This window comes from Phoca vitulina, unplaced genomic scaffold, assembly GCF_004348235.1.
Source record: "Phoca vitulina isolate PV1807 unplaced genomic scaffold, GSC_HSeal_1.0 scaffold22, whole genome shotgun sequence".
Lineage (NCBI taxonomy): Eukaryota > Metazoa > Chordata > Mammalia > Carnivora > Phocidae > Phoca > Phoca vitulina.
The window spans coordinates 16,594,167-16,619,920 of NW_022589725.1; the positions used below are offsets into that span (position 1 = coordinate 16,594,167).

At 56.2% G+C, this 25,754-nt stretch overlaps 1 protein-coding gene across 1 annotated transcript; it reads right to left on the reverse strand.

Moving 5' to 3' along the window:
- On the reverse strand, positions 1-23,397 carry SIGLEC1 (sialic acid binding Ig like lectin 1). The gene is made up of 22 exons (XM_032419996.1): positions 23,228-23,397; positions 18,172-18,246; positions 17,528-17,887; positions 16,952-17,248; positions 15,313-15,579; positions 14,747-15,001; positions 12,391-12,690; positions 11,463-11,720; positions 10,397-10,717; positions 9,871-10,125; positions 9,349-9,651; positions 7,676-7,936; positions 7,211-7,522; positions 6,440-6,691; positions 5,859-6,128; positions 5,515-5,766; positions 4,899-5,201; positions 4,038-4,298; positions 2,985-3,287; positions 2,625-2,727; positions 2,173-2,242; positions 1-1,464 (listed from the first exon to the last, which is right to left on the reverse strand). The coding sequence occupies exons 2-22, from the start codon at positions 18,218-18,220 to the stop codon at positions 1,357-1,359; spliced, it is 5,160 nt and encodes a 1,719-aa protein (XP_032275887.1). The 5' UTR covers positions 18,221-18,246; positions 23,228-23,397; the 3' UTR covers positions 1-1,356.
- Between the last annotated feature and the right edge of the window lie 2,357 nt (positions 23,398-25,754).

A 25,754-nucleotide genomic window follows, 5' to 3' on the forward strand; every position in this document is an offset into this window, starting at 1 on the left:
TGTTTATTGGGTGGACATGCCAGACAGGCTCCCAGGAAGAGTCTGGCAATCAGGAACTACAAGGAATGGGACCTGGGGCCAGGAAGCTCCCGGCCGTGTTACATGGAGCTTACTCAGCCTCCAATTTCTTCCCAACCTGTTAGCCCCTCTGACAACTCCCCACTACCCTCCAGGTTTCTCAACCCAAATTCCATGCGGGCTCTTTGCACCTCCTTCCATCTGCCACCAGGCTGTGAGGGGAGGCACTAGCCCGCCCAAGAGCTGCCTCCTCTCAGGCACTGACGTTGTGGGAGCAAGTCATTCCTTCTTTGTGAACCTCATTCCACTTAACAGCCCCTGGCACACAAGACCGAGTGAGCCCACTTGATCACGGAGAGGGCTGTACCTGGAGCAGAAATAAGGATGCTCTCCACGCTCCCTGGGGACAGGAATGGGGGCCCCTCTTCTTCCAGGGGCCTGATAAAATGCCTGTTCAGGCAACCCCATTGCCTGGCATACCCTCTCCCTAGGGAGCGCCAGAACATCTTGATTTCCTCGGTCTTAATGTGTGAGAGGGACTCCCTCCTCTGGGAAGCCCATGAACAGAATGACCAGGGACACGTCCTGGCCTTCAGGAGATGGGCACTAAAAATGTGGCTGGCTGGCAGCATTCCCACCAATGTCAGAAGTCTCAGGGATGAGTCCATGGTTGGGAATTCTTTGGAAATAGAATAAAAACTATATTTCTCAGAACCCCTTGCAGCTTGAGGTGGCCACGTGACTCAACTCTAGCCAATGGGGAGTGAGTGGAAATGACCCGCAACTTCTGGGTTGTGTCCACAATGGGAATGGGTGTGCCTTCAACTTCCTCTTCTTGCTGGAGGGAATGTGAACACAGTGGGGCCACCATGAACCTCACAATCAAAGGTAACATTTCAGGGTTGGAGAAAAATAAGATAGAAGGATCCAGTATTCTGATACCTTAAACTACCATAGCATACCCAGATTAGTATGGGAGAGAAAAATAAAATTCCCTCATGTTGAAGTTACTGTATTTGGTCTCTTGTTAGAGCAGCCTAACTTCTATTCCAGTTACTACAGAGTGCTCTTGCCAGCCTGTGAGGATATAGGAAGCTCCTCTTCTTTTCTAACCCATCCAAAAAGTCCAGGGTGGGCTTGGAGGAAAAAGATGTGAGGGGCAGTCCATTGGAAGATAAAGGGAGAGATCAGATCCAGAGAAAAGGAAAAGACAAGTAGACAACATGACCATGACTCGTTTCTCCTCAGAGTGCCCCAGGGTCATCACCCTCCTGGGTAAATTAGGGTTCACCTCCACTCTCAACGCCCATTTTTCTTGGCAAGAGGTTTGGAACCAGGTCATTGAAAATCAGATGTTGTAGAGTTGTTTCCACAGAGGCAGTCGGGATTCAACGCTGCCTTGTTCATGAGGCCCAAGTCATCACAGTTTCCGGTGACCTCCTCCTCCTGAGGGTAGACAGTGTGACAGGTCAGCCCAGGGGCAGAGCACGGGACGAGGTCCCACCTGTGGCTGCATCAGGATCAATGAGCTTCCCGCAGAGAAAATTCTGGTTACAAGGAGGACTCTGGGAGCTGTCATTCCCTGACCTCAAACTCTGAAGGGCATTCCCTAGACCCCAATCCTTGGGTGGGGGTCCCAAGGGGACTGGTGAGCCTGTGCCTGGATGGCAATGAGGCTGCGAGCCCTGGCCCACCCACTGGATGATCTGCAGAAGGGGACACATCACAGGGAAGGGAAAACAGACTTTCAACCCCGCCCAGATGATGGGCACACTCCGGAGTGGGGAAGAGAGAACCCAAAACACAGGTGGGGTTCTGTGTTCCAAGATGTGTCTTGGAAGTTAAAGTGAAACTGCTACGTTCAGAACGTCTGCCCCAGTCAGCCCACCAGCAGCTCCCACAGAGAAGCCAGCAGTCACACTGGCCTACTGTGTGCCCGAAGTCCCTGGCGAGCAAACACGTGGCTGTTGGGTGCTCCATTTAGAGTGTGGCTTCCCTGTCTTTCCAGGGGTCCCTGGTTCTCTGTATTCTCTCCCCAGTCTCCCCCTAGTCCCAGGGGCCATCCTATATATGAGAGCGGTCTCTAGGCGCCAGCCCCGCACGGTGGGTTAGCCGGGCATCGTGTCTGCCTGGGCCCGCATGGCAGATGGATACCTGCACGGTCTCCTTCTGGGAAGTCATCTCCACCAAATTCTCACCCATGCTCAGCTTATAAAAATGCCTCCTGCAACAACAAGATTGGACTCAGAGGGTCTCTCCCCTCCCCCTGCCGACCCCCATTCCCTCCCCCGACCCCAAGTCCTTAGCCCCAGACTGCTCGCTGAACAGAGCGGTGGGAGCCTTGTGGGGAGTGGGGGACCTTATCTTTCTTCCTTCCCTCCCAGCCCTTTCTTTACACAGATGGGGTCCAGATAAAGAAAGAAAACTACAGCAAGATGGATGTAAAGGTGATTCTAGAAGCAATTCCCAAATTTGGAGCAGTGGGAGGAAGAGGGTCAGGCTAGGAAGTATGGAGCCTGTGCATCTGGTAAGAGAGACATGAGGGAATGTTGAGGGGAAGGGGGGAGGGCAAGGTAACCCCATCCACCCCCCAGCTCTGAACCCACCTCCAGGCATACCAGGCCCCCAGGCCCAACAACAGGAAGAGGAGGCCCACCAGCAGCCCCAGGACCCAGAGTAGCTTCTGGAACAGACTCAGGCGGTGCAAGGCTGGAATACAAGGGTGAGGCTCAGGGGGCGGCTATGGATCCAGGCCTCCGATGCTCCCCCCTCCAAGATGAAAACTATTCTAGCCCTCACTTTATCTCAGAAGCTTTCCCACACAACGGCGCTTCAAGCAACCAGTCTAGACTAGTCAGATAAACTGACTACAGCAGAAAGGATTCAGGGAAGACCTCAGAAGGAAGCCTTTGGACGGGAGAGCTAGGCCTCTCTACAGAGGGGCCTGGGAGATGGACCCCCCCCACCTCTGGTTCCGAAGTAGGTAGAAGCAGACGCAGAGCCCAGGGCATTGGAGGCAAAGCACACGTATTCGCCCTGGTCACTGGTCCTCAGCTCCTCCATGTCCACCCTCAGGGCATTGGCGGTGGCCGTGACACGGATGTGTGGTTCTGCAGGAGCCCCGTGGGGCTGGCTAGAGGCCACCAGCCTACTGCCGAGGTGGAGGCTCAGACTGGCTAGGGGCTCGCTGTCCACTCGGCAGTCCAGGATGCCCTGGATGCCACCCTCAGGCTCCACGAAGACCGTCATGGTGGGCATCTTGGGAGGGTCTGTGGGAACACAGAGGGGCATGATGATTGCAGAAAACCAGCGCCAATTCCTCCCCTCCCAGGCCCCACGCAGGATGACCCTGCAGCTCGCTGCACTAACAGATAAGAGCCTATTCCTCCACTCCTTGATCTGTGACTTGCTCTGACCACTGGAAAGCAGAAGTGACATTATGTGACTTCAGGGCTAGGCCTCAAGGGGGCCTCACTGCTTCTGCCCTCGTACAAACACAACCATGTGGGAAGCCCAGGCCAGCCCCAGCTGCCAGCCACGAGGATGCAGCCATCCTCCACCGTCTCGCTTCAGCTCAGCAACTGGACGACAGCAGCCACACGCGGTGAGACCACCGAAGACCTGCCCAGCTCCGCCCGGCCCGAGTTGCTGACCCCCAGAATTGTGAGCAAACACGACGGCTGTTGTTTGAAGCTCCATATTTTGGAGTAGCTTGTTACTGCAGCCACAGCTGGCTGATGCTGCGAGGGGCCTGGATGAGGGATGGAGCAGGGACCCAGCACTCCGGGTGCACTTGCTCTCCATACTCCTCACGGGGCAAGGGGGCTGATATTTTACACGTGAGGAAAGCCAGGCAGGGGTGTGCAAGGTCCCACAAGCAGTCAGCGGGAGTTCTCCAACCCAGGTCTCCACCCCTGTGAAGTCTTTGCTCTTTGCAGACAGAAGAGGAGGACCTGAGGTGGGCAGGGGAGATTCGGGCAGACTGAGGCCGGGGGGGCGGGGGGGGGTGTCCTACTCACACAGCACACGGAGCATGACTGGAGCAGAAGTTGTGGCCCCACTGGGGAGCTCAGCCTGGCAGTGGTACGCCCCGGCTTGGGCGCGGGCCACGTGGGCAAAGACAAGGGTGGGCCCAGGCTCCACGGGTAGTCGCTGGCCATTCCAGAACCAAGCGAAGGTGGAGTTGCCCATGGGCCCGGGACCACCAGCGAGGCGACAGCTCAGGTTCAGCGGTGCACCCTCAGCCACGTCCAGCCCCGGCTCGGCCACCACACGCACGCCTGCAGGCCGAGGACCAGGAGGCGGTCAGGGAGCCTCTGGGTGGCATCTGGGCATCTGAGAGGCCTCGGTGCATTATGGGAAGGTCTGTTCTGATTTGGGCCCCCCAAAGGTGAGATTGTGTCTCTCCCGTAAGACTGAGATCTCTTGCACTGGGGACCTCCGGGACAGGGTTGTGTGTCTCTCTTAACAAACCGGGCTTTCTGATGGATGGGGCTGTATCTTGCTCTCAGATGGGACTCCCCAAAGGTGGGGCTCCACCTCATCCCTCACACTGAGCCCCCTAAAGGTAGGGTTGTGTCTCTCTTCCCACCCCAGGCTTCCCCAGGGCAGGTCTGTGCCTCCTCTCCAGCCTGGGTTCTGTGAGGACGGGGTACCGTCTCCCCTGCACCCAAGGCGCCCTGCTACAGCTCCACGCCTGCAGGGACCGCTCCAAGGGTGAGGCCGTTTCTTCCCCTCAGACTGGGCACCTGCCTCCAGGGAGAGCTGTGCCGCTGCCGTCAGATGGGGCAGGGCTCTAGCTACCCATTCCGGTCAGCCAGGCCCTGTTGGGGGAGCGCCGCCGTGCCCGAGCCCCCTCTCCGCCCCCTTCGCCCACTCACCTTCTCCCTGCAGCTGCCCTGTGGTGCTGACTGAGCCCAGGAAGTTGTGGGCCGTGCACACGTAGGTGTCCTTGTCACCTGAGGGTACGTCTTGCACCTGCAGCCGCAGGGCATTGCGGGCCACCTGGACGTGGCCTGTCCCGGATGCCAAGCCGTGGACCCCAGGGCTGGTGGCCAGCACCTTGCCATCGCGGGACAGGGCCAGCTCAGCGGGTGGCTCGCTGTCCACAGTACACTGCACCACGGCCGTGGAGCTGACTCTGGAGTCCCGAAAGGATGACAGGACAACATCCCGAGGGGCATCTGGGGGCATGACAGCACATAGTTGGAGGCCTTGTTGGGAACCCCTGGACCATCCACGGCCTACCTGCCTGGCATTGGGGAGGCTGAAGCCTCTGGACAAAAGGTCACTTCCTCGAAGTGACACCTCGTGGGCAGCTTCCCCCAGGCAGGGTTCACAGGACTCTAGGGTCTCTTTTCTCATCACCTGTGTCCTTCTTTTCCCAACTGCCCATTCTGAGGTCCGCTACAGTCCTGCGTCCACCCCCACGAAGGCCCAGAAGTGCCCTCCGCCCGCTCTCAGCCTCGGCACCCCCAGCCAAGGACCCCGGCTCACAGTGGACTTGCAGGGCGGTGGGCCGGGAGCTGCGGGTGCCCTGGGTGTCCTGGACCTGGCAGGAGTAGGCACCCGCGTGAGCCCGTGTGGCCGCCGGGAACGAGAGGGCGGCGGCTGGCCCCTCCTGCAGCCAATGGGCATTGTGGTACCAGGCATAGAGCGCGGGTGGGCGGGCAGCAGGGTCTTCACAGGTCACTGTGACGGGGGTCCCCTCGGCCACAGCGGCGGATGGAGCCAGGGTCACCTGCACACCTGTCCCAGGGAGACCAGGGTCAGCGAGGCCCAGCCAGATACCACAGCCGCTCCCTCCTCCCCTGCTGGGCTTGGCCCGGGCCCGGCCTCACCCTCTAGCCGCAGCTCCACGGAGGCATTGGCCTGGCCCAGAGGACTGTGGGCGGAGCAGCTGTAGAGACCCTCGTCGCTGGGCCCGGGCTCCCACAACTCCAGGCGCAGGGCGTTGGGGACAGAGGCTGTGGTCGAGGAGGCCAGGAGGCGGCCAGCGCGGCTGAGGGCCAGCTGGGCGGGCGGGCGGCTGTCCACGGTGCACAATACCTGGGCCAGCCGTCCGCCGCGGCTCTCTAGGAGGTAGGTCAGGCGCAGGCTGCGGGGTGCGTCTACAGGGACACCAAAGGAAACGGTTCAGAGGCCGCAACAAGGAGGCCAGTTGGCAGGTGGCCTTCAAACCAGGAGGGCCCTGGCTCTCCATCCCACGGGCCCCCCATTGCCCAATCTGGGGCCATGCTCCTCTGCCCAGGAAGAACCTATCCCCTCTGACCCCTGACTCAGCCCTCCTTGTCCCGGGCTTCATCGAATGGATGGGGACTGAGTTCCTGGGTTGGACATCTCTGGGGCTCTGGCCATGCCCTTGATCCCTGTGGGCTGCCGTCATTCCTTTTTGCCCCACCCTGCATCCAACCAAACTCACAGAGGACATCCAGAGTGACAGGTCTGGAGAGGTGGGGTGCCTGGCCCGGAGTCAGCACCCCACAGCGGTAGGAGGCAGCATCTGTGACTGTGACGTTGGGCAGAAGGATGGAGTGGGCACCTGGGCGTTGCTGCCCATCCCGGTACCACGTGTAGGTGAGCTGGGTCAGGTTGGCGGTCCACACGAGGCAGGTCAAGTTCACCAACTGCCCCTCCCGCACGACGGCCCTGGGCCACACCTGCACGCTCACAGCTGGGGAGGGAGGAGGGCACGGGGACACCAGTGAGACTGTGAAGCTGTGTAAAGCAAGCCACTTGTCTCCATGAGGGAGGGAAGCCCCTCAGCCTCTGGGAGGCACAGGTGGCCCACCCTTACTGGGGGCTCGAGGTCAAGCTTGGGAAACAGCTCACCATCTCTTAGGTGGTCCCAAGCAGGGTTCTGCAGGGCCCCCGGGTGCCCTGAGCCCTCCCTGACCCTAGTGGGCACATGGGAGAACGCAAGCCTCCCTGACCTGTGGTGTTTTCTCCTTGAACACCCCCCTCTATTTCTGATTAGCTTTATCCACTGGACGTCCAGGCAAACATCTGTTTCTAAAAAAGGCTCTTCCATAAGAGCCAAGTCTGGAGTCGATTGCCCTAAAGGAGGCTGGGAACGGAGACTGTCCTTATGTTCAGCCCGCCTTCCTGTGCCTCAGGCTTCCAGAACCCTCTCCAGTCTCCTCTCTTCTCTTAAAGGAGCCACCCATGCACACACTCACACCCTCACACTGACCCTGGGCATCGAAGGTGGCAGAGGCTGAGGCCTGGCCCAAGGTGTTGTTGGCCTGGCAGGTGTAGACGCCCTCATCCTCCAGCACTGCACCGTGGATCTCCAGGCGTAGCCTGCTGGGGGCCACAGCCACCTGCAGCCGGGGAGAGCTGCTTGCCAGCTCCCCTGCACCTTGTAGGGTGGAGGCCACGAGGTGGTCCCCGTGGAGCAGTCGTAGGTGGGCTGGAGGGTCACTGTTCACACGGCACAGGAGGAGGCCCAGTCGCCCAGGGCCTGTGTCCATCAGGGTGGTGAGCGTGGCCTGGCGAGGGGCATCTACAGGAGCGGGGAGTGGTCAGGGCCCCTGGTCCCTCATCTAGTGCTCTCTCATGGAGGCGGTGCCCAGGGCCTGGGCTCCCCCAGCCCCTCCTCCCGCTGTGCCCTTGTTTCCTTCACCCCCCAAGAAACATGGACAGGATGAAAACTTACAGGACACGTGGAGGCTGACAGGGGCGGCCAGGCTCATGGTGGCTGAGCCTGGAGCCTGGGCCTGGCAATGGTAGGCCCCAGCTTGGCTCAGAGTAATGGCTGCGAAGCGGAGCGTGGCCGAGTTCGACTCCGGGAGGGGCTGGCCATCCTGATACCAGAGGTATGAGGTCCCCTCCAGGACCCCTGTGGGCACCTGGCAGCTCAAGACCACGGTCTGGCCCTCCTGGAGCTCGGGTGATGGTGACACCTGGACCCAGGCTCCTGCAGGGAGAAACCGAGAGCAGGTGAGGGCCCTCCCCCACACCCTCCCCCCCAGCCTGGGGCTGTGTGTGTGTCCACACCAGGGCCCCAGTCCTATGTCCTGGAGCCACAGCCCCCCTACCAGACCACCACCAAGGGCCCCGCTTCAGCTCCACGCCTCCTCCTGTCCTGCTCCCAACTCCCCTGCACTGGGTCTGTCCTGGCCTTTACCACCCACCAACTCGAGCTACAGTTTCGCTCTGTCAGTCATATCTCACCTACCAGAAGGCCCAGCTTATGTGACCTCTAACCCCGTGTCAGGGACAGCGCCTGCACAAGCTAGCTCCTGACAGATGCTGGTTTGACCCCATAAAGCACTGAAATGGGAAGGGTTTAGGTCATGCTAAGGGCCATTGTCCTGATAGTGAGCTGGACCCAGCGTGGATGACCCAAGGCTTGGAGGGGAAGCTAGTCACCGTGTGGTCTTGAGTCCTCCCCAGCTCAGCTCCGCACCCAGGCTCCGAGTCATGAGAGCCCAAGAACTGGGGCTGTGTGTGCCTGGGTGGCTCAGTCATTGAGCGTCTGCCTTCGGCTCAGGTCAGGATCCCAGGGTCCTGGGATCGAGCCCCGCATCATCGGGCTCCCTGCTCAGCGGGGAGCCTGCTTCTCCCTCTCCCTCTGCCTGCTGCTCTGCCTACTTGTGCTCTCTCTCTATCTCTCTGTCCAGTAAATAAAAAAATCTTTTGGGCGCCTGGGTGGCTCAGATGGTTAAACGTCTGCCTTCGGCTCAGGTCATGATCCCAGGGTCCTGGGATCGAGTCCCGCATCGGGCTCCCTGCTCAGCGGGGAGCCTGCTTCTCCCTCTGCCTCTCTCTCTCTCTCTGTCTCTCATGAATAAATAAATAAAATAAAATCTTAAAAAAAAAAAATCTTTTAAAAAAGTGGGGGGGCGCCTGGGTGGCTCAGTTCTTAAGCATCTGCCTTCAGCTCGGTCATGATCCCAAGGTCCTGGGATCGAGCCCCGCATCGGGCTCCCTGCTCAGGAGGGAGCCTGCTTCTCCCTCTCCCACTCCCCCTGCTCGTATTCCCTCTCTCGCTGTGTCTCTCTCTGTCAAATAAATCAATAAAATCTTTTAAAAAAATTCTTGTTGTATAACAAAATTGTATTACTATAAAAGAAGTTTCTGCAAGTGCTCCAAGCAAGCCAGCCACGCCGGGCGATAGCCACGGCCTTCTAGTGGTTGCCACAGCGATTACAGGGGAAAATATCTAGCTGGAGGCCAAGGGAGGCTTGCTGGCTGGCTAGAAACTCCCCTAACCACGGCTGAAAAAGACTCACATCTCTACCCAAAATCCACATGACCCAGCCCAAAGCCTGGCTAGAGCAGCCCCCAGGGCATGTGGGCCTACCCACATAGAGAACTGACACTCACCTCGGACCTGAAAGAAGAGGGAGGTATTGGTGGATCCGAGGTCGTTGGTGGCCTCACAGCGGTAGCTTCCAGAGTCCCCAAGGCTCAAGTCTCGGACCTCTAGCTGCAGGGAGTTGGCTGTGGCTTTGACCTGGAGGCGGCCATGGAATGGGAGCAGGGGCCCCAGGCTGGTGGCCAGGAGGCGCTCCCCGTGGAACAGGGCCAGCCGGGCCACGGGCCGACTGTCCACAGTGCAGATGAACACAGCCACGTGGCCCTGGCCCACGTCCAGGAGGGCTGACAGCTTTGGAGGGTCTGGGGGATCTGCAGACAGGACGGAGCTCAGGCCACCGCCCCCTGCCCCCAGTCCAGCTCACCCCAGTGCTACAGCCGCACTCTACGCCCCTCCCCCTCCACACACACAGTCCAGGCCTGCCCTTGCCCATGCCCAAGCCATGCTCTGCGCCCCCCACGGCCTTCCCCCCCTCACTGAGCACCCCCTCACCCTCCCAGTACCCAACCCTGCCCTGGCCCATCACCCACAGAGCACACTCAGGACCACCGGGGCGGAGAGCTGGGCCCCGGCCTCGGCGAGGATGCGGCAGGCATAGAGGGCAGCATCCGATCTGGCCACGGGCAGCAGCGTCACGGTCTCCAGGGGGCCCTGGGCCCACAGCGCCCCATTCCGGAACCAGGAGAAGTTGGCAGGGCCGCAGGCTCCCCGGCTCACACTGCAAGTCAGGTTGGCCCCGTTGCCTTCCTGCAGCGTGTGCGACGGGGTGATGACCAGGACGGTGGCTGGCGAGCAGACAGCACAGGCCACCTGAGACAGGCCTCACCTTGACCGCCTCCCCCCTGGGGTGGGGGCCCAGCCTCCCAGCCTGGATGGAGCAGGCAGGAAGGCAATGCCCCGGGGTGCCCACGGGGCAGGGGAGAAAAGCGACTCCCACTGCCCAACGGAGGTGGTTTCGCCCGATAGACCCGCCTTGGAGCGGGGGTGTGGGGGGTGCTGCGGGGTCCCGCGTACCAGCCCCTGACCCTGAGCCGCCCGCTCCCCCCGCTGACTCACCCTGGGCATCGAAGGTTGCAGAGGCGGAGGCGTTGCCCAGGGCGTTGCTGGCCTCACACAGGTACACACCCTCATCCTCCAGCACCGGCTCACCAATCTCCACACGCAGCAGGTTGGTGGCTCTGGTGACCCTTAGGCGCCGGGAACAGCCCCCACAGCCCAGTGGCAGGGAAGAGGCCACAACATGGTCCCCGTGGAGCAGCCGCAGCTGGGCTGGGGGGTTGCTGTCCACACGGCACAAGAGGAGCCCTTGACGTCTAACCCCATCTCCGGCAGCATCGGGCTCCAGCTGGGCAGTGAACGTGGGCAGGCGTGGGGCATCTGTAGGGAGGGAGAGCATAGGCGTTCATCCCATGGCCTCCACCAGGTTTCTCCCGGTCCACTCAAAGCTGGCTAGGTTCCCACAACACACCAAACAAAGGCATGTGCCCAGGGTTGCCGTAAACAGCTGTGTAGGCTGTGCACTGCACAAGGACAACCAAACCAACGTAGGAGGAATTCAGCCCGTGCCCCTCGTGCTCAGCTGTGCTCTAGTGCTATACTGAGTCCTCCCCAAGGAAGGAATGCCATTTTCTAGCTTGGACAAGGGCATCGGATGGGCTAGTGTAACATCGCGTGCTTCGGGCACACTGAGGGTTAGCCCCTCAGGCTAATATGGAGCATCCACCCTTGACAGGACACAGTCCCTGTGCTGAGAGGTTCTGCCTTCGTGGCTATGGGAGCCTGCGAGGGCACAGCCAACGGGTGTGTACACATATACGGGAGTATGGTGTCCTAGGGCCCTGCTCAAGACAGAGCTTGGACATGGCGCCCATGGTGCATTTGAGGCTAGAAGCAGAGGGCCCTAAACGGGCTGGGGTTGGGGGTGGGATGTGGGGAGGCAGGGAAAGTCCCCGGCTTGTTCCCCACATTTCAGCCCTGGGCAGACTGCTCTCTGGTGCCTTCCTGACCTAGACCCCCGGGCAGGGCAGTGGCAGGAGGGCCCGAGGGAGGTGGAGGTGGCTGGTGGGCTCCAGTGGCCTGACCCTCCCCACGGCGGGCAGGGGCTGGTGGGACGACTACTCACAGAGCACAGTGAGGATGGCAGGTGAGGAGGGGCCACTGGCACTGTGGCCATCCTTGGCCTGACAGTAGTAAGAGCCAGCGTCGGTGCTGGAGGCCGCCGAGAGCTGAAGGCTGCTGCTGGAACCCTCGAGAAGCAGGGCTCCGTTCCGGTACCAGGAGAAGCGGATGTCAGGCGATGGGCTCAGACCGGTCTTGCAGCTCAGTGTTACCCCTTGCCCTTCTACCACCTCTGCTGCGGGGCTGATGAGGAGGTGGACCACTGGCAGAAGAGGGAGTAGGGGAGGCTCAGGTCCCCTGCACACCGGCAGCTCCATGCCACCGGCTGCAGGAAGACCTCCAGGGTTCTCCTCTCCCCACATGACTGTAGGTAGGTCTGGACTCCATGGCATCAGCTCCATGAACCCCTTGATAATCAGGAGGGTTTGTCCTTGAATGCCAGTTCTGATCTATTGGTAGTAGCTGGCTGCAGCATGGTCGAGAAGGATTGTGAGCCAGAGCTCAAGCTTCCATCGAAAACCCGGCTCGATTGATTAGCTCTGCAGGCCACGGCCTCAGAAGGAGGAAATGGCAGCACAGGCGCCGAGGTATGGATGACCGTGCTTTTCTATTCTTCCTCCTGCATCTGACTCCTAGCGCAGAGCCTGCCCCAAACGTTTGGTAAATAAAAAACAAATGGATATGAAGGACCCTTCAAGTTCAGAGTCCGAATGTGCATGAAACGAATAATGCAACCTGCCATGTTTCCCTTTTGCCTTGACTTCAGGAACCTCCCAGGTCGGGATGACTGTATAGTCCAGATCTTTGATGTGATGTTTTTTTACCAACCAGTTTGTTCATCCCCTCAGCCAAGTCCTCTGGACTCCTGGGAGGAAGGCCAGAGCAGGCGTCCTCCTCAGGGTCCCTTCACCAGCCCCTCGTGCCAGTCTTACCTTTGGCATGGAAGTCCAAGGTCGACGATGAATTCCCAAGGGTGTTGGTGGCTGAGCATGTGTATTCCCCACTGTCAGCTGGCCCCAGGTCTCGGATCTCCAGGTTCAGGGAGTTGGGGGTGGAGAAGACACTGAAGCGTGAGCTGTGGTCCCCCTCCCCGGGGGTGGAGGCCAGGATGAGGCCATTGTGTGACAGCACCAGGGTGGCCAGAGGCTCGCTGATCACCGAGCAGTGGAGGATGCCCACCAGCCCCTCCTGTGTCTCCAGGAAGGCAGTTAGCTCCGGGACAAGGGGCGGGTCTGTATGGAGATGAAGAGGTGCCAGTCACCCTCAGACCAGGGCAATCCCGGATCCCCCTTTATAGGCTATGATCCTGCACCTCCTTTGTTCCACAATGCCCCGCCCGTGAAGGGAGCAAGCCCAGAGCTCCCGAGGGCCGGTTGAATACCCTTATCCCTGAGTGGGGCAAATCACTTTGTCTTCTCAGTCAATAGCTGTGGCAACTCTGTGAGTGGGGGTCAGGGGCCCCACTTTGAAGATGGGAAAACTGGTGAGACACCTGGCAGTGGACAGCACCTCATCCAAGCGATCAGGGTGAAAAACTACCAGCAATGGGACAGACTGACATCATGTGCCTCCTGATGGGACGCAGCAAGACGGACACAGCATCACACCCGCGCTGTTGCTGTCCGGGGGCACAGGCTCAGTCTACGCAAATCAGACAAACGCAAACGGAGGGACACCCGCACAACAACTGGCCTGTACTCTTCACGTTTCAATGTCAAAAAAGACAAGGAAAGTGGTGCCTGGGTGGCTCAGTCCTTTAAGCATCTGCCTTTGGCTCAGGTCATGATCCCAGGGTCCTGGGATCGAGCCCCGTGTTGGGCTCCCTGCTCAGCGGGGAGCCTGCTTCTCCCTCTCCCTCTGCCACTTCCTCTGCTTGTGCTCTCTCTCCCTCTCAAATGAATAAATAAAATCTTAAAAAAAAACACACACACACACAAGGAAAGACGGAGGAACTGTCTCAGATTAAAGGAGAATAAAAAGACGTGACAAATGAATGCAATGCAGGATCGTGGCTTGGATCCTGGTTTTGGTTCAGGTCATGATCTCACTGTTGTGGGATTGAGCCCGGCGTCTGCTCCGTGCTCAGTGGGGAGTCTGCTTCAGATTCTCTCTCTCTCTCTCCCTCTGCCCCTCCCTGCTCTCTCTTTCACTCAAATGAATAAATAAAATCTTAAAAAAAAGAGAGAGAGAGAGAGAGACTAACTTCTATATGATTCCAACTATTTGACATTCTGGAAAAGGCAAAATTTTTTTGCCTGTGGTTGCCAGGCACTCAACAGATAACTAAGTGTAGGACAGGGGATTTTGGGGGCAGTGAAACTATTCTGTATGATACTGTAATGATGAATACATGATATTATGTAGTTTTCAAAACCTATACATACACAACACAAAGAGTGAACCTTAATGTAAACTAGAGACTTTAGTTAATAATGTATCAATGTTGGTTCAGTAATTGTAACAAACACACAACACTAATCCAAGATGTTAATATAGGGGAAACTGTGCAAGGAAAGCATACATGGGAACTCTGTACTATCTGCTCAATATTTTTGTAAATTTAAAACTATTCTTAAAAAATGAAATCTATTGGGTGGCTCAGTCGGTTAAGCATCCTACTCTTGATTTCAGCTCAAGTCATGATCTCAGGGTGGTGAGACCAAGCCCCTTGTCAGGTTCACACGCTGGGCGTACTTAACATTCTCTCTCTCCCTGTCTCCTTCTGCCCCCCCCCCCACGCACACATGCTCTCTCTTTCTCTCTCTAAAAAATAATAATAAATAAAGACAGAGAGCAAATGTACCAAACTGTTAACAAATGAGGAATCTAGGTTAAAGGTATATGGTAATTCTTTGTATTCTTCTTGCAACTTTTTATAAGCTTAACTTGTTCAAAATGAAAAGTAGTCTAAAATAGGAGGAAATTGAGGGGCGCCTGGGTGGCTCAGTCGGTTAAGTGGCTGCCTTTGGCTCAGGTCATGATCCCAGGGTCCTGGGATCGAGTCCCGCATCGGGCTCCCTGCTCGGCGGGGAGCCTGCTTCTCTCTCTCCCTCTGCCTGCCGCTCTGCCTACTTGTGCTCTCTATCTCTCTGTCAAATAAATAAATAAAATCTTAAAAAAAAAAAAAAAATCTTAAAATAGGCCCAGGGAGGTCAAAGCTTGCCCAGAGTTGCAGAGCTGGGATGTGAGCTCAGAGCCCATCAGGCCCAGGCCCCGAACCCTCCTGTGGGGCCCCACCTTCTGACCAGGCTCCGGCAGCATCCAGCGCCCCCTGCCCTGGCCACTTACGGCTGACCACCACGCTGACGGGGCCGGAGCGCTCGCTGCCGTAGGCATTCCGCAACTCGCAGACGTAGAAGCCGGTATCGGCCCTGGTGGCCGAGTGCAGCTGCAGGGTGCGGCTGTGGGCATCCTCCAGCAAGACGTGGTTCTTGTACCAATTGTAGGTCAGCTCACTGGGCGCTTCTTTGGGCGTGTTGCAGGTCAGTGTCACCGTCTGGTTCTCTACGATGGGACCTGTTGGGCTCACCTGGACCTCAGCCGCTGTGGGGGCAGCAGAGGGCCGCTGGGGGATAACCAGCCGACTTCCAGTGCACTGGGGTTATAGCCAATCAGCCTAAATCCCTCACGCTCTGTATCAGGCCCCTTCTGGACAGGCGCTGCATCTCTTTGTCCTGTTTACTGGGCTTCTTGTGACAGCCCACCCTGGCCAGGGAGGTTTGTCTTCTATTTGAGGCAGGGCTAGGACTCCACACCCACGTCCCAGAAGGTGCCTTGGTCTGGCTCCCTTCAGCAACAGTGGCCTGGACCCCTCCCCACCCTCCGGTCAAGACCCAGGCTCCCCGAGGACTCACTGAAGATGTGGAGGCTGATGGGGGGCGAGACCGAAGAGCCCACGCCATTCTCAGCTTGGCAGGTGTAGACACCAGCATCGCCCCAGGTTGCCTGGGACAACCTCAGCATACGACCCTGGACTTGGAGCTGTGTCCCGTCCTTGACCCAGTGCACAGAACTGACCTCGGGGTAGCTGCTGTTCACCTGGCAGGTGAGTACGACCAGATCACCTGGAAGGATGTTCCGCCCTGAGGGGCTAAAAAGGATCTCCACTCCCCGGGGGGCATCTGCAAGGCATGATGGGGGACATCAAGGGAGGGGCCCAGGGAGGGTAGTGGTGCACTTCTCTCCTCTTTCAACACTCTGCCTTAAGGAAGTCCACCCAGGGGGCAGCTGGGTGGCTCAGTCGGTTAAGCGTCTGCCTTCGGCTCAGGTCATGATCCCAGGGTCCTGGGATCGAGCCCCGCATCGGGCTCCCTGCTCAGCGGGAAGCCTGCTTCTCCCTCTCCCACTCCCCCTGCTTGTGTTCCCTCTCTCACTGTGTCTCTCTCTGTCAAATAAATAAATAAAATCTTTAAAAAAAAAAAAAAAGGAAGTCCACCCAGGTAATCATCAGGCCCGTCACTTCCCCGGTCAGGACAGGCACTGCCCCCCACCTCTCGAGGAGGTCCTGATGCCTTCCTTCTCCACTGAGGGCCTGATAATGCAGTGCTCGGCCTAGCGTCCAGCCTAATGCCGACTTCTATGGCTTTCTGCCTCGTGACACTGGCCATCGCCCTCTGCTCTATTTGGGAATCATGAGCACCATCCTGCCTGCTTAGGTGGCTTGTGGTAGCTGTTGGCAAGGAACCAAACACTTCATGGAGGGGACCAAAGGCAGAGTCAAATGAGCTCTGAGAATGGTTAGCCCATTTGTAAGGAAGGTGCATACAGAACACCTGCATTTCTAGAAATCTTGTTCCAAAGCCTCTGGCTATGTAAATAGGCTCATAAAAGCTAATATTTTCAAGTGCTTAATCTAGGTAAATATGAAAATAAGAGAAGCTAATATTTTAGAGTGCTCAGTATGTGCCAAGCACTCCTTCAATTTCCATAATAGTTCCTCGAGACCTACGAGTCTCCTTAGCAGAGGAAGACATGATGGGCAAGTAACTTGCCCAACAAGCGAGGGGTGGATCCAGGTGGCCTGATGCCTGTGAACAGCAGTTGCCCTAGAACAGGCTGCCATGTTTTACTGTGATGTGAAGTTGCATAATCAAGTAGAAACTCAGGCTTCCTTCCACCTCCTCTTTGTCATGATCACCATGAGCAGCCTTAGGCAGGAAAGGGGTGAACCCTCTTCCTCCCATACACGGCAGCCTCCAGAGCTGGGCTAAGTCCCAGGGGCCTCACTCCCTGGTCCCCAGTTCTCTGGCTCTTTGTGCCTCCCCTTCTCTGCCCAACCTGGCCTCAGGGACGAGAGGTAGAAGTGAGCCATTAAATGTGGCTTTTAGGGCTTTGCAGTGTCGCTCCCCCTGCCTGACCCTGGAGGTCCAAGTGCGCCTGGCTCTGCCTCAGGGGCGAGGGCTCTGTTTCTACGGGCTGCAGAAGAGATTGGCTTCCGTTGGGGAGCCACAGATGTGTGCTCAGTCCCAAGGGCGCGGCCCCCAGCACACTCACACTGCACTTGGAGGAGAATCTCGCTCCGAGTCTTTTGCTTGGCCACTGAGAGTTCGCAGTGCAGGGTCCGGCCGTGGTCCTGCCAGGACAGGGCCATATGGAGGGTCCCCAGGTGGCTGATGCCTGTGGGCCTGAGATTCTGGAAGCTGGAGGTGACCGAGCGCTTCGGGTCCTGGCCTTGCCACTGCAGGCTGATGTGCTCTTCTGGGCACGCGTAGGGAGTGGAGCAGTTGAAGGAGGCCTCCATGCCCTCGCGAAGGTCCGCCAGCGAGGCAATGGTGGGAGTCTTGGGCGTCTCTGAAGACAACGACCAGAGGCTCAGGACTCCCCTTCACCACACATGAGGCCTCCTGCCCTAGAAAGCCCAGCTGAGGGGTGAGACCTGGGCAGCGTCCTTCAAGAAGAAGGAGAGACTGCTTTCTACCCCCAGCCCCACTTAGGATGAATGCAAAGGAGATGCAGGGCTGAGGCTAGGCCGGGGCTGGGTTGGGCTGAGGACCGGGGCTGTGAGCCAATGGGGCCAGGAGCAGCTTGGGAAACCCTTCCAGGCAGTAGCCAGCTCACCCTGCCTCTCACCTGTCACTGTGACCAGAGTGCCTTTGACATCTGACCAGCGATTGCCTTCACTAATCTCAAAACGGAAGTTGTAGGAGCCCGAATCCTCAGGCTGCAGTTCCTTCAGCAGCAGGCTGCACATCTTGTGCTCTGTGTGCCCCAAGAACTGCGCACGGCCACGAAAGTGTGCGTCCACCAGCTCCGGGTTCTCCGTGTGGCTTACCACCAGCCGCTTGCCTGAGTAGTCGTAGTACCAGATGGCTGTGATGCCGTGAGTCACTTCCACGTCAGCTGGGAAGCTGAAGACACAGGGGATGATGAGGCAGGACCCCTTCACGCCCTTCACATCCTGGGGACTGGAGACGCTCCATGAGGACAGGCCTAAGGGTGAGGCGAGACAGAGAGGAGAGTGATGAAGACCTGGTATCATGGCAGAGCCCTCAGATCTGCCCCCAGATGAGCCCCCAAACCCTGCCCTGCCCCCAGCAAGGCACCCCTGGAGCAGCCCCTCGGGGGGCCCCTCCCAGCCACTGCCTCCCCGAGCCCTCCTTTGACCTCAGTGGACAAACCTGTGACCAGGCCCAGTCCAGTCTGCCCGGGGCCAATGGAGGGCTGGACTCCCCGAGGCCAGGCCCTGCGAGATGGGTGAGGCCGGTGTAGCTTACCTGTTGAGATGGCTGAGACCAGCTGGAGAAGCCAGAACAGGAAGTCCATAGCAGGCTTTATGTTGGTCCTGGTGCCTAAGAAGGTGATGTACGCCTTGTGCGCTGGTTGGGTACACAAGGGCCTCCCAGGGCACCTCAGGGTACCTCAGCCTCAGAGTCTGCTGAGAGTCCAGCCCTGGGTCCCCACATGCTCTGCTGGCCCACCCAGTGAGACGGCCGGGCTGCCAAGGACTCCTAGTGCAGCCTGCAGCAGGGAGCCGGGAGCCCACGTTCCCAGCGGGGACTGCACCCAGGAATACCTTCCCTTGGTGTCATGCCCCAGAAAGCCTTCTGTGTGTCTCTCAGCCTCACCCCAAGTTCTGCTTTCCCAGCCCCTCAATGACACTCCTCGACAGCAGATGAACATCTGTTTCTCCCTTTCCTCCCACTTCCCCACCCCTTCCCCACCACCCAACCCAACAAGAACTAGAGCCCAGAGAGGCCCAGTGACTCACTCCAAGACACCCAGCAAGGATGATGGCTTAAAACTTGTCTCCTTACCACCAGCCTTACCAGCTGTAGGCCATAGTGGGGCTTGACTGAACCCTGACCAAAGTGCTGCCTTTAAGAGCTACTTACATCCCTGAAAGGTCTTCATTCTTACTCCCAGTTCTGCCCCCATTCTCTGCTCCCACACATGCAGCCTGTGGCCAGTCCCATCTACCCATGGGCTCTCCAGCTGACCAGCTCTGCCCCCACCACAAATGATCTTTGCCTGCTGAAACCTTATTCAGTCTTCAAGGTGCAGCTTAAAGGTGGCTTCTAGCTGAAACTTCCCCTGTGGCGTCCCTGGAGCCACCCCACAGCCATCTCTGTGCTTGCCTTGTCCTTGGCAGCTTGTGACCCCTGTTTCCCAGGAGCTGGGACTGAAGACATGTGCCCTGAAGCAATACAGAGCCCCCCAGGCCTTGCAGTAGTGAGCAAGAGAGAGGTGCGGTCCTTGGGGGTCTGGAGTTGGTGGCAGGGCAAGTCTGGGCAGGGGACACAAGCCCCGCACAACACATATCCCACAAACATGAGTTAAATGCCTACTGTATACCATGTACAAGAAGGTGGACTCTCTGCCATCGAGGGGCCCTGCTGGAGATGAGGCTCTAAGGGGTGCCACAGATATGAATCTGAGGGGGAGAAATGCCAGAAACACATATAACTAAAATTATAAAACTGGTAGAAGAAAACATGGGTGAAAATCTCCACGACCCAGGATCAGGCAATGACTTCTCAAGTATGACCACCAAAAGCACAGCAACAAAAGAAAAAGAAATAGACAAATTGGACTTGATCAAAATTTTAAACTTTGGTACACACCGAAGGACACTATCAAGAGAGTGAAAAGACAACCCACAGACTGGGAGAAAATATTTGCAAATCATCTATCTGATAAGAGATTGATATCTAGAACACATAAAGAACTCCTACAACGCAACAAGAACATAAACAAAAAACCCCAAACAACCCAAATTCAAAAAGTGGGGTAAGGACTTCAATACACACTTCTCCGAAGATGATGTACAAGTGGCCAATAAGCCCATAAAAAGATGCTCAACATCATGAATCATTAGGGAAATGCAAATTAAAACCACAACCAGCTACCACTTCAAACCCATCAGAATGACTATTAACAAACAAAACCAGAAAATAATAAATGTTGATGAGGACGTGGAGAAATGGGAAGCCCTGTGCACCGCTACTGGGGATGTAAAATGGCACAGCCCCTGTGGAAAATAGCTTGGGGGTTCCTCAAAATTCAGACATAGGGACACCCGGGTGGCAGAGTCGGTGAAGCATCTGCCTTCGGCTCAGGTCATGATCCCGGGGTCCTGGGATCAAGTCCCATGTCAGGCTCCTTGCTCAGCGGGGAGCCTGCTTCTCCCTCTGCCTGCCGCTCCCCCTGCTTGTGCTCTCTCTCTCTCTCTCTCTGACAAATAAATAAATAAAATCTTTAAAAAAAAAAAAAAAGTCAGACATAGATTACCGTGGCATCCAGCAGTTCCACTTCCTAGGTATCGACCCAAAAGATTTTAAAACAGGGCCTCAAACAGATACTTGGACACTCGTGTTCATAGCAGCGTTATTCACAATAGCCAAAAAGTGGAAACAACCCAAGTGCCCATCAACAGATGAATGGATTAAAGAGAGGTGGTTTATCCATACAATAGAATATTATTCAGCCATAAGAAGGAACGAAATTCTGACACGTGTGACAAAATGGGCGAACTCTGAAAACATTATTCTAAGTGAAACCAGCCACATACAAAAGGGCAAATATTGAGTGATTGATTATATGAGGTACCTGGAGTATGCAAGTTCAAAGACACAGAAAGTAGAGTAGAGGTTACAGGGGCAAGGAGGAGGCATGGAGGAGCGAGTGGAGAGTTCATGTTTAATGAGTGCAGAGTCTCTTTTTTGGATGATGGAAAAATTCCTGGAAATCGACAGTGGTGATGGTTACACAATATTGTGAATGTATTTAATGCCGCTGAACTGAACACTTAAAAAATGGTTAAAACAGCAAGTTTTATGTTAAGTATATTTTACAACATGCATACAAAAATCCATGTTGCCGGGGTGCCTGGGTGGCTCAGTCGGTGAAGTGTCTGCCTTCGGCTCAGGTCATGATCCCAGGGTCCTGAGATCGAGCCCCTCCTTGGGCTCCCTGCTCAGCAGGGAGTCTGCTTCTCCCTCTCCCTCTGCCCCTCCCCACCACTCATGTGCGCTCTCTCCCTCTCTCTCTCAAAAAAAAAAAAAAAATACATATATTTGAAAAAACAACAAACAAACAAACACCCATGTTGCCAACTTTGCAATCCTCCCTTGTCCTAAACGCTGACTTGGCAGAGTGAGGGGGCGGGCACGAGGAGGCTGGGAGTGGGGACAGGAAACTCATGACATCTCCCAGCCCACAGCCCACCAGCCACGGGATGGGGCCCAACTGATTCTGGGGGCTACCAGGGGGCACACCTGGGGAGGGGCTGAGCAGGCACCCAGGACCTGCATGGGATCTGAATGGTCCGTCAGGATGACAGTACTTTGCCAAGTGTGAAGGGAGAAGGAACGTCCTTGCAGGGAACGGGGCAAAGGCAAAGGCGGGGGAAGGCCAGGAAGAGCACTGTTTCTCAGGGGACCCAGCAGACAGCTCTGGTCATTTGCTGAGGCCCAGTGGCTCATCCCCAGTTCTTTGGGCTGCTCTAGGCCTGCTCCTCTCCCAGGAGGATGGACCCACAGCCTCTACACCTGGTCCTTGGCCACAGGAGAGGCTCATGCTGGCCCAGGCTGGAGCTATGGCCCGGATGTTGGGCTGAAAGGCAGCCCTGGGCATGTTTGGGGCAGGTGGGCAACAAGGTCAGCTCTGCTATGGCAGGGACATCGGGAAGATAGTGGCAGGTTGGCCCCAGTGCCCCTGCTGTTCCCATTTGGGGCCATGAAAAGGACAATGCTGAAACTACAGAAGGAATGGTGGGATTTTAGACCTACTGACCCCAGAATGGAGCAAAGATTATTGAAACATGTGAGAGGACCCTTTCTAGAACCATCCCAAATCACGTCATGTAGATGTCACTTACACTTAACCCGAGAGGTCACTTACACTGACCCAAGAGGTCAGTCCCACCAGAGTCCAGCTCATTGACTCAACCTGCTCTACCCCAAAGACCACCCTCATCCTAGAGAACTTTCCTGGAAGAAAGAAGGGGCAAGACAGACCCCAGAAAGGAAGACACTTGTCCCTATTTAAAAACCTCCGGGCTACGGGGTAGGTGATCCTAGGACGTGGATTGAGCTTGGTGTACTGGTGTGCGCCCTGCGCCCCCTGGTGGTAAAGGGGTGATTTCCCAGTCCTGGGAAAGGGGGTGGGTGTCCTGGGGGACCAGAGCCCCGCAGCCTGGAAACAACCCCTTCCTTAGGCAATGACCTTCTGGGAGAGGATCGCTCCCCAGACCTCAGAAAGTTCCTGAGGCTCATCTTTGTATCTCCAAGTCTTGGGTGCCCTGAAGATAGGGTTTAAATCCCCCACTCCCAGAATTGGTATATGTTGCTTCAGGGTGGGGCCGGGGTGGCCTGGCACGCAGTGGGTGCCTGTTTCTGCTGCCTGTGGAGAACAAGTGGGCGGGTAAAGTCTCTGTGAGACCAAGTGTCCCATGATAACTGGGGAGGGCTGGCTGGACCCTGACCTCTGATCCCAGAGACCAGTCTGGCCTGAGGAAGGAAGGACAGAGGTAGTTTCACTATAGACAGCTATGCAGGGTTCAGTTTCTGTTTCCTAGCACCAGGGCTTCCCTCGCGACTTCCCTCGCGACTTCCCTACCCAGCTGCAGAAGGAGGGAAATGAGGGGACCCAGCCATCTGGAGTGCTCTGCCCCACAGATAAGAAAACAGGGTACAGGCGGACAAGTCCAGAGTATATTATCTTCCTAATAGTGGAAAGCCCCCAAAAGAAGCCAGACGTTTCACTTGAAAAGCCATACAGCCCATAAATGAAGTTGACTGGCTTTGAAATGGGCAGTAGAGATTTCACACCTCGTTTTTTCAATCTGGCTGTAAGTGGTTAGAGCCCAAGCGCCCCCCACTCCCCAGGCTATCCTAGGTGGTGCTGGGGGTCCTGCTGGCAGGAGGAAGTGATGATGAAGGGAGTGAGCGGGACTGGGCTCCTGTGAGGATGGGTTGAGGGGTGGGTGGCAGCTGGGTGAGCGTGAAGGTGAATCTCGGCCGCAATGTGGGATGGAATTGGGTGGATGCGGAGGGGAGAGTGATGGGTTGGGAGAGGATGAAGGTCGGGGTTGAGGCTGCATGAAGATGACGGAAATGTTTGGGGTGTCACTGAGGGTGAGGGAGGGCTGGAAGGTGTGAGGACTGGGATCGGGGTGTGGGTTGGGGAAGATTTGGGGGTGTGGAAGAGTTCCGGTAATGACTGCAGCTTTGATTAGTGTCTAGGGCTTGGGCACCTACCGCCAACGCCCCCCAGCAAATCTCAGCCAGCCCCTCTCCCAGCCCCCCTCTCACGCTCTGGAAATGGGAGTACCTGCTCCGCAAGGGGAAGGGGCTGCAGGGCTGGTGAACCGCAGGAAGAAAAACAGGAAGGAGGGCCAGGCGCTCGTGGTGCTTGTGGTGCCGGAGGCTTCCCAGGGTTCTGCCACCCCAACAGAGGAGATCCAGCCTCGGAGGCTGCTTCCTCTTTTCCCAAAGCCTCAGCCTGGAGGCTGGTCAGGGAGGCAGCTGCAGGCCTTGCATAATACCAAGACAGGAAAGGCCTCCTAGGCAGGGGAAGGGCCCCCAGGAAGGCCCTTCAGGACTCGAGCAAGCAGAAGTGGGATCTGGGGCCACACTGGAGTGTCCTCTCAGGCACAGTGAAATGGGGGGGTGGTCCTGCTTACCAGCCATGTCCATTCTCCTCTTCTTTGTGGCCACTGGCCTTTTTAGGGAGTCCGAGAGAGGAGGAAGGGAACTTTCTACCCATGGTCCTCCTGACAACAGGGAAGGAGACAAGCCCAGCCTGGGGTGAGGGAGCATTACAGGGCACCCAGATGCAAGTATTGATTCTCCAAGCCCTGTGGGAGCCTCTCAGTATCCCCCTGGTAGCAGGATTCTCTGAGAAGAACCCCCTAAGAAGCAGGCCCTAGTCATGGGGGACACAGGGCCCCCAACCTCCAGGATACTCCTCAGGCTGGAAGAGCATCCCTGGTTCCCTCTCCATTCCTCACTGTCTGTCCTACACCCCCACTACCCCCCCCATGTGATTTCAGCATCCCCCAACCCCCGCTGAGGCAGAAAAACAAAACCCCCACCACGGCTAGTTACTGTTTTTTTATTGGAGCCCATGTTATTGATGGCCTACTATGTGCCCGTCACACGCAGTATGGAGCGGAGTGTTAATTGTTCCGAGCGATGCTGGGTACAAGTGACAATACGTTTCTCATCTCACACCTCAAACTCGACTCCACTCAGCCCCTACCTATGTGTGGCAGCCCCCGTACAGTGTGGACAAACCCACATGTACAGATCAGCAAGGACATGAAACCCTGAATCAGGATGAACCCAGGACCCCAGGCCACAGTGGCCCAAAGCAACTGTCTCCGGGCATTTCGCCCTGAAATCCTCAAGCCCCAGAGAACTTAGGGCTCTGTCACTCACTCTGGTTTCTTTGCAGCCCCTGCATCTCTCCTAACCTTGGGTCATTTCCTCTTTTGACCAAAACACAATGGGTTCATCCATTGCTTCTTCCTCCAACCCCAACATGAGACTTGTTGGTTTAGCTCTAGGTCTATGCAGCTGATTCCAACTATATGACATTCTGGACAAGACCAAACTAGGAAGACAATAAAAAGGTCGTTGTTGCCAGAGGTTAGTGGGGAAGAAAGTATGAATAGGTGGAGCACAGAGGATTTTTTAGGGCAGTGAAACTGTTCTGTAGGGTACCATAAAGATGCATGCATGTTTTTATACAACTGCCCAAATCCACAGAATGTACAAAACTGAGTGAACCCTAACATCAACTGTGGACTTCAGGTGAGTATAATGTGTCAGTGTAGGTTCATCAGTTACAATAAATTGGCGGGGGATGTTGATGACCGGGGGAAGCTATGCATGTGGGGGGGGGGCATAGGGGGCATATGGGAAATCTGTGTATCTTCCCCTCATTGTGATGTGAACCGAAAACTGTTCTAAAAAAAAAGAAAAGAAAAAGAAAATCATAGAAAGGACAAAGCTCATTCCATTCGCTCCAGCCGCTGGAGTGAGAGAGAGCTCAGAAATTCTCTCAAGAATTTGGGCCATAACTGGTAGGCACGCAACTTCAGCATCCACCTTCCATCACCTGAAACCAGTGCCGGCTCACGCCCTTGACTCTGGGCAACTGATGTTTCAGCATCGAGGCAGGTGGCTGAAGGTGGTGTGCTTAACTACTTTCATATCCGTATTGTTTGTCAGTTGTAAAATAGAAGGAATAAAGGTCGGTGCAGAGAAATTCTTTTAGCAATTCTCAGGCTTTTGTATCCTGAAATTCCATCTCTTTGCAATTAAAAATATCAGATCAAAATCTGTCCTGAGAATAACAGATCCTAAAATAATAGAACCTTTCAGGATTAGGAAAGAGCATGAGCAGAGATGCCACACAATGTTTTTAGTGGCAATGCTTGAAATGGGAAATCTTGAATATGAAATTAAATCTGGCTAAAAAAATGAATTTATTTCATGACTTAATGGCGTTACTCTTAGTAAAAAGTGTTTTACTTTTGTTCTGGAATAAATAAGCATAATTTTAAAAAAGATTTTATTAATTAATTAATTAATTTGTCAGAGAGAGACAGCACAAGCAGGGGGAGGGAGAGGGAGAGGCAGATGGAGAGGGAGAAGCAGGCTCCCCGCCGCCCAGCAGGGAGCCCAATGTGGGACTCAATCCCAAGACCCTGGGATCATTACCTGAGCAGAAGGCAGATGCTTAACTGACTGAGCCACCCAGGTGCCCCAAGCATATTTTTTTTTTTAATGAAGAAAATGTTTGGCTAAAATGCAGAAAATTAGAATTAATAGGGATTTAAATAAAATAGAAG

Excerpts from the sequence above, each read along its gene's own strand:
- SIGLEC1 (XM_032419996.1), bottom strand. The coding sequence starts at position 18,220 with ATGGACTTCCTGTTCTGGCTTCTCCAGCTGGTCTCAGCCATCTCAACA. Across the intron at positions 15,580-16,951 it reads GATTCTCCTCCAAGTGCAGT|ATGCCCCCCGGGGAGTGGAG; the intron begins GTGAGTGTGCTG and ends CATGCCTTGCAG. Across the intron at positions 6,129-6,439 it reads TGTCACTCTGGATGTCCTCT|ACGCACCCCGCAGCCTGCGC; the intron begins GTGAGTTTGGTT and ends GTGTCCCTGTAG.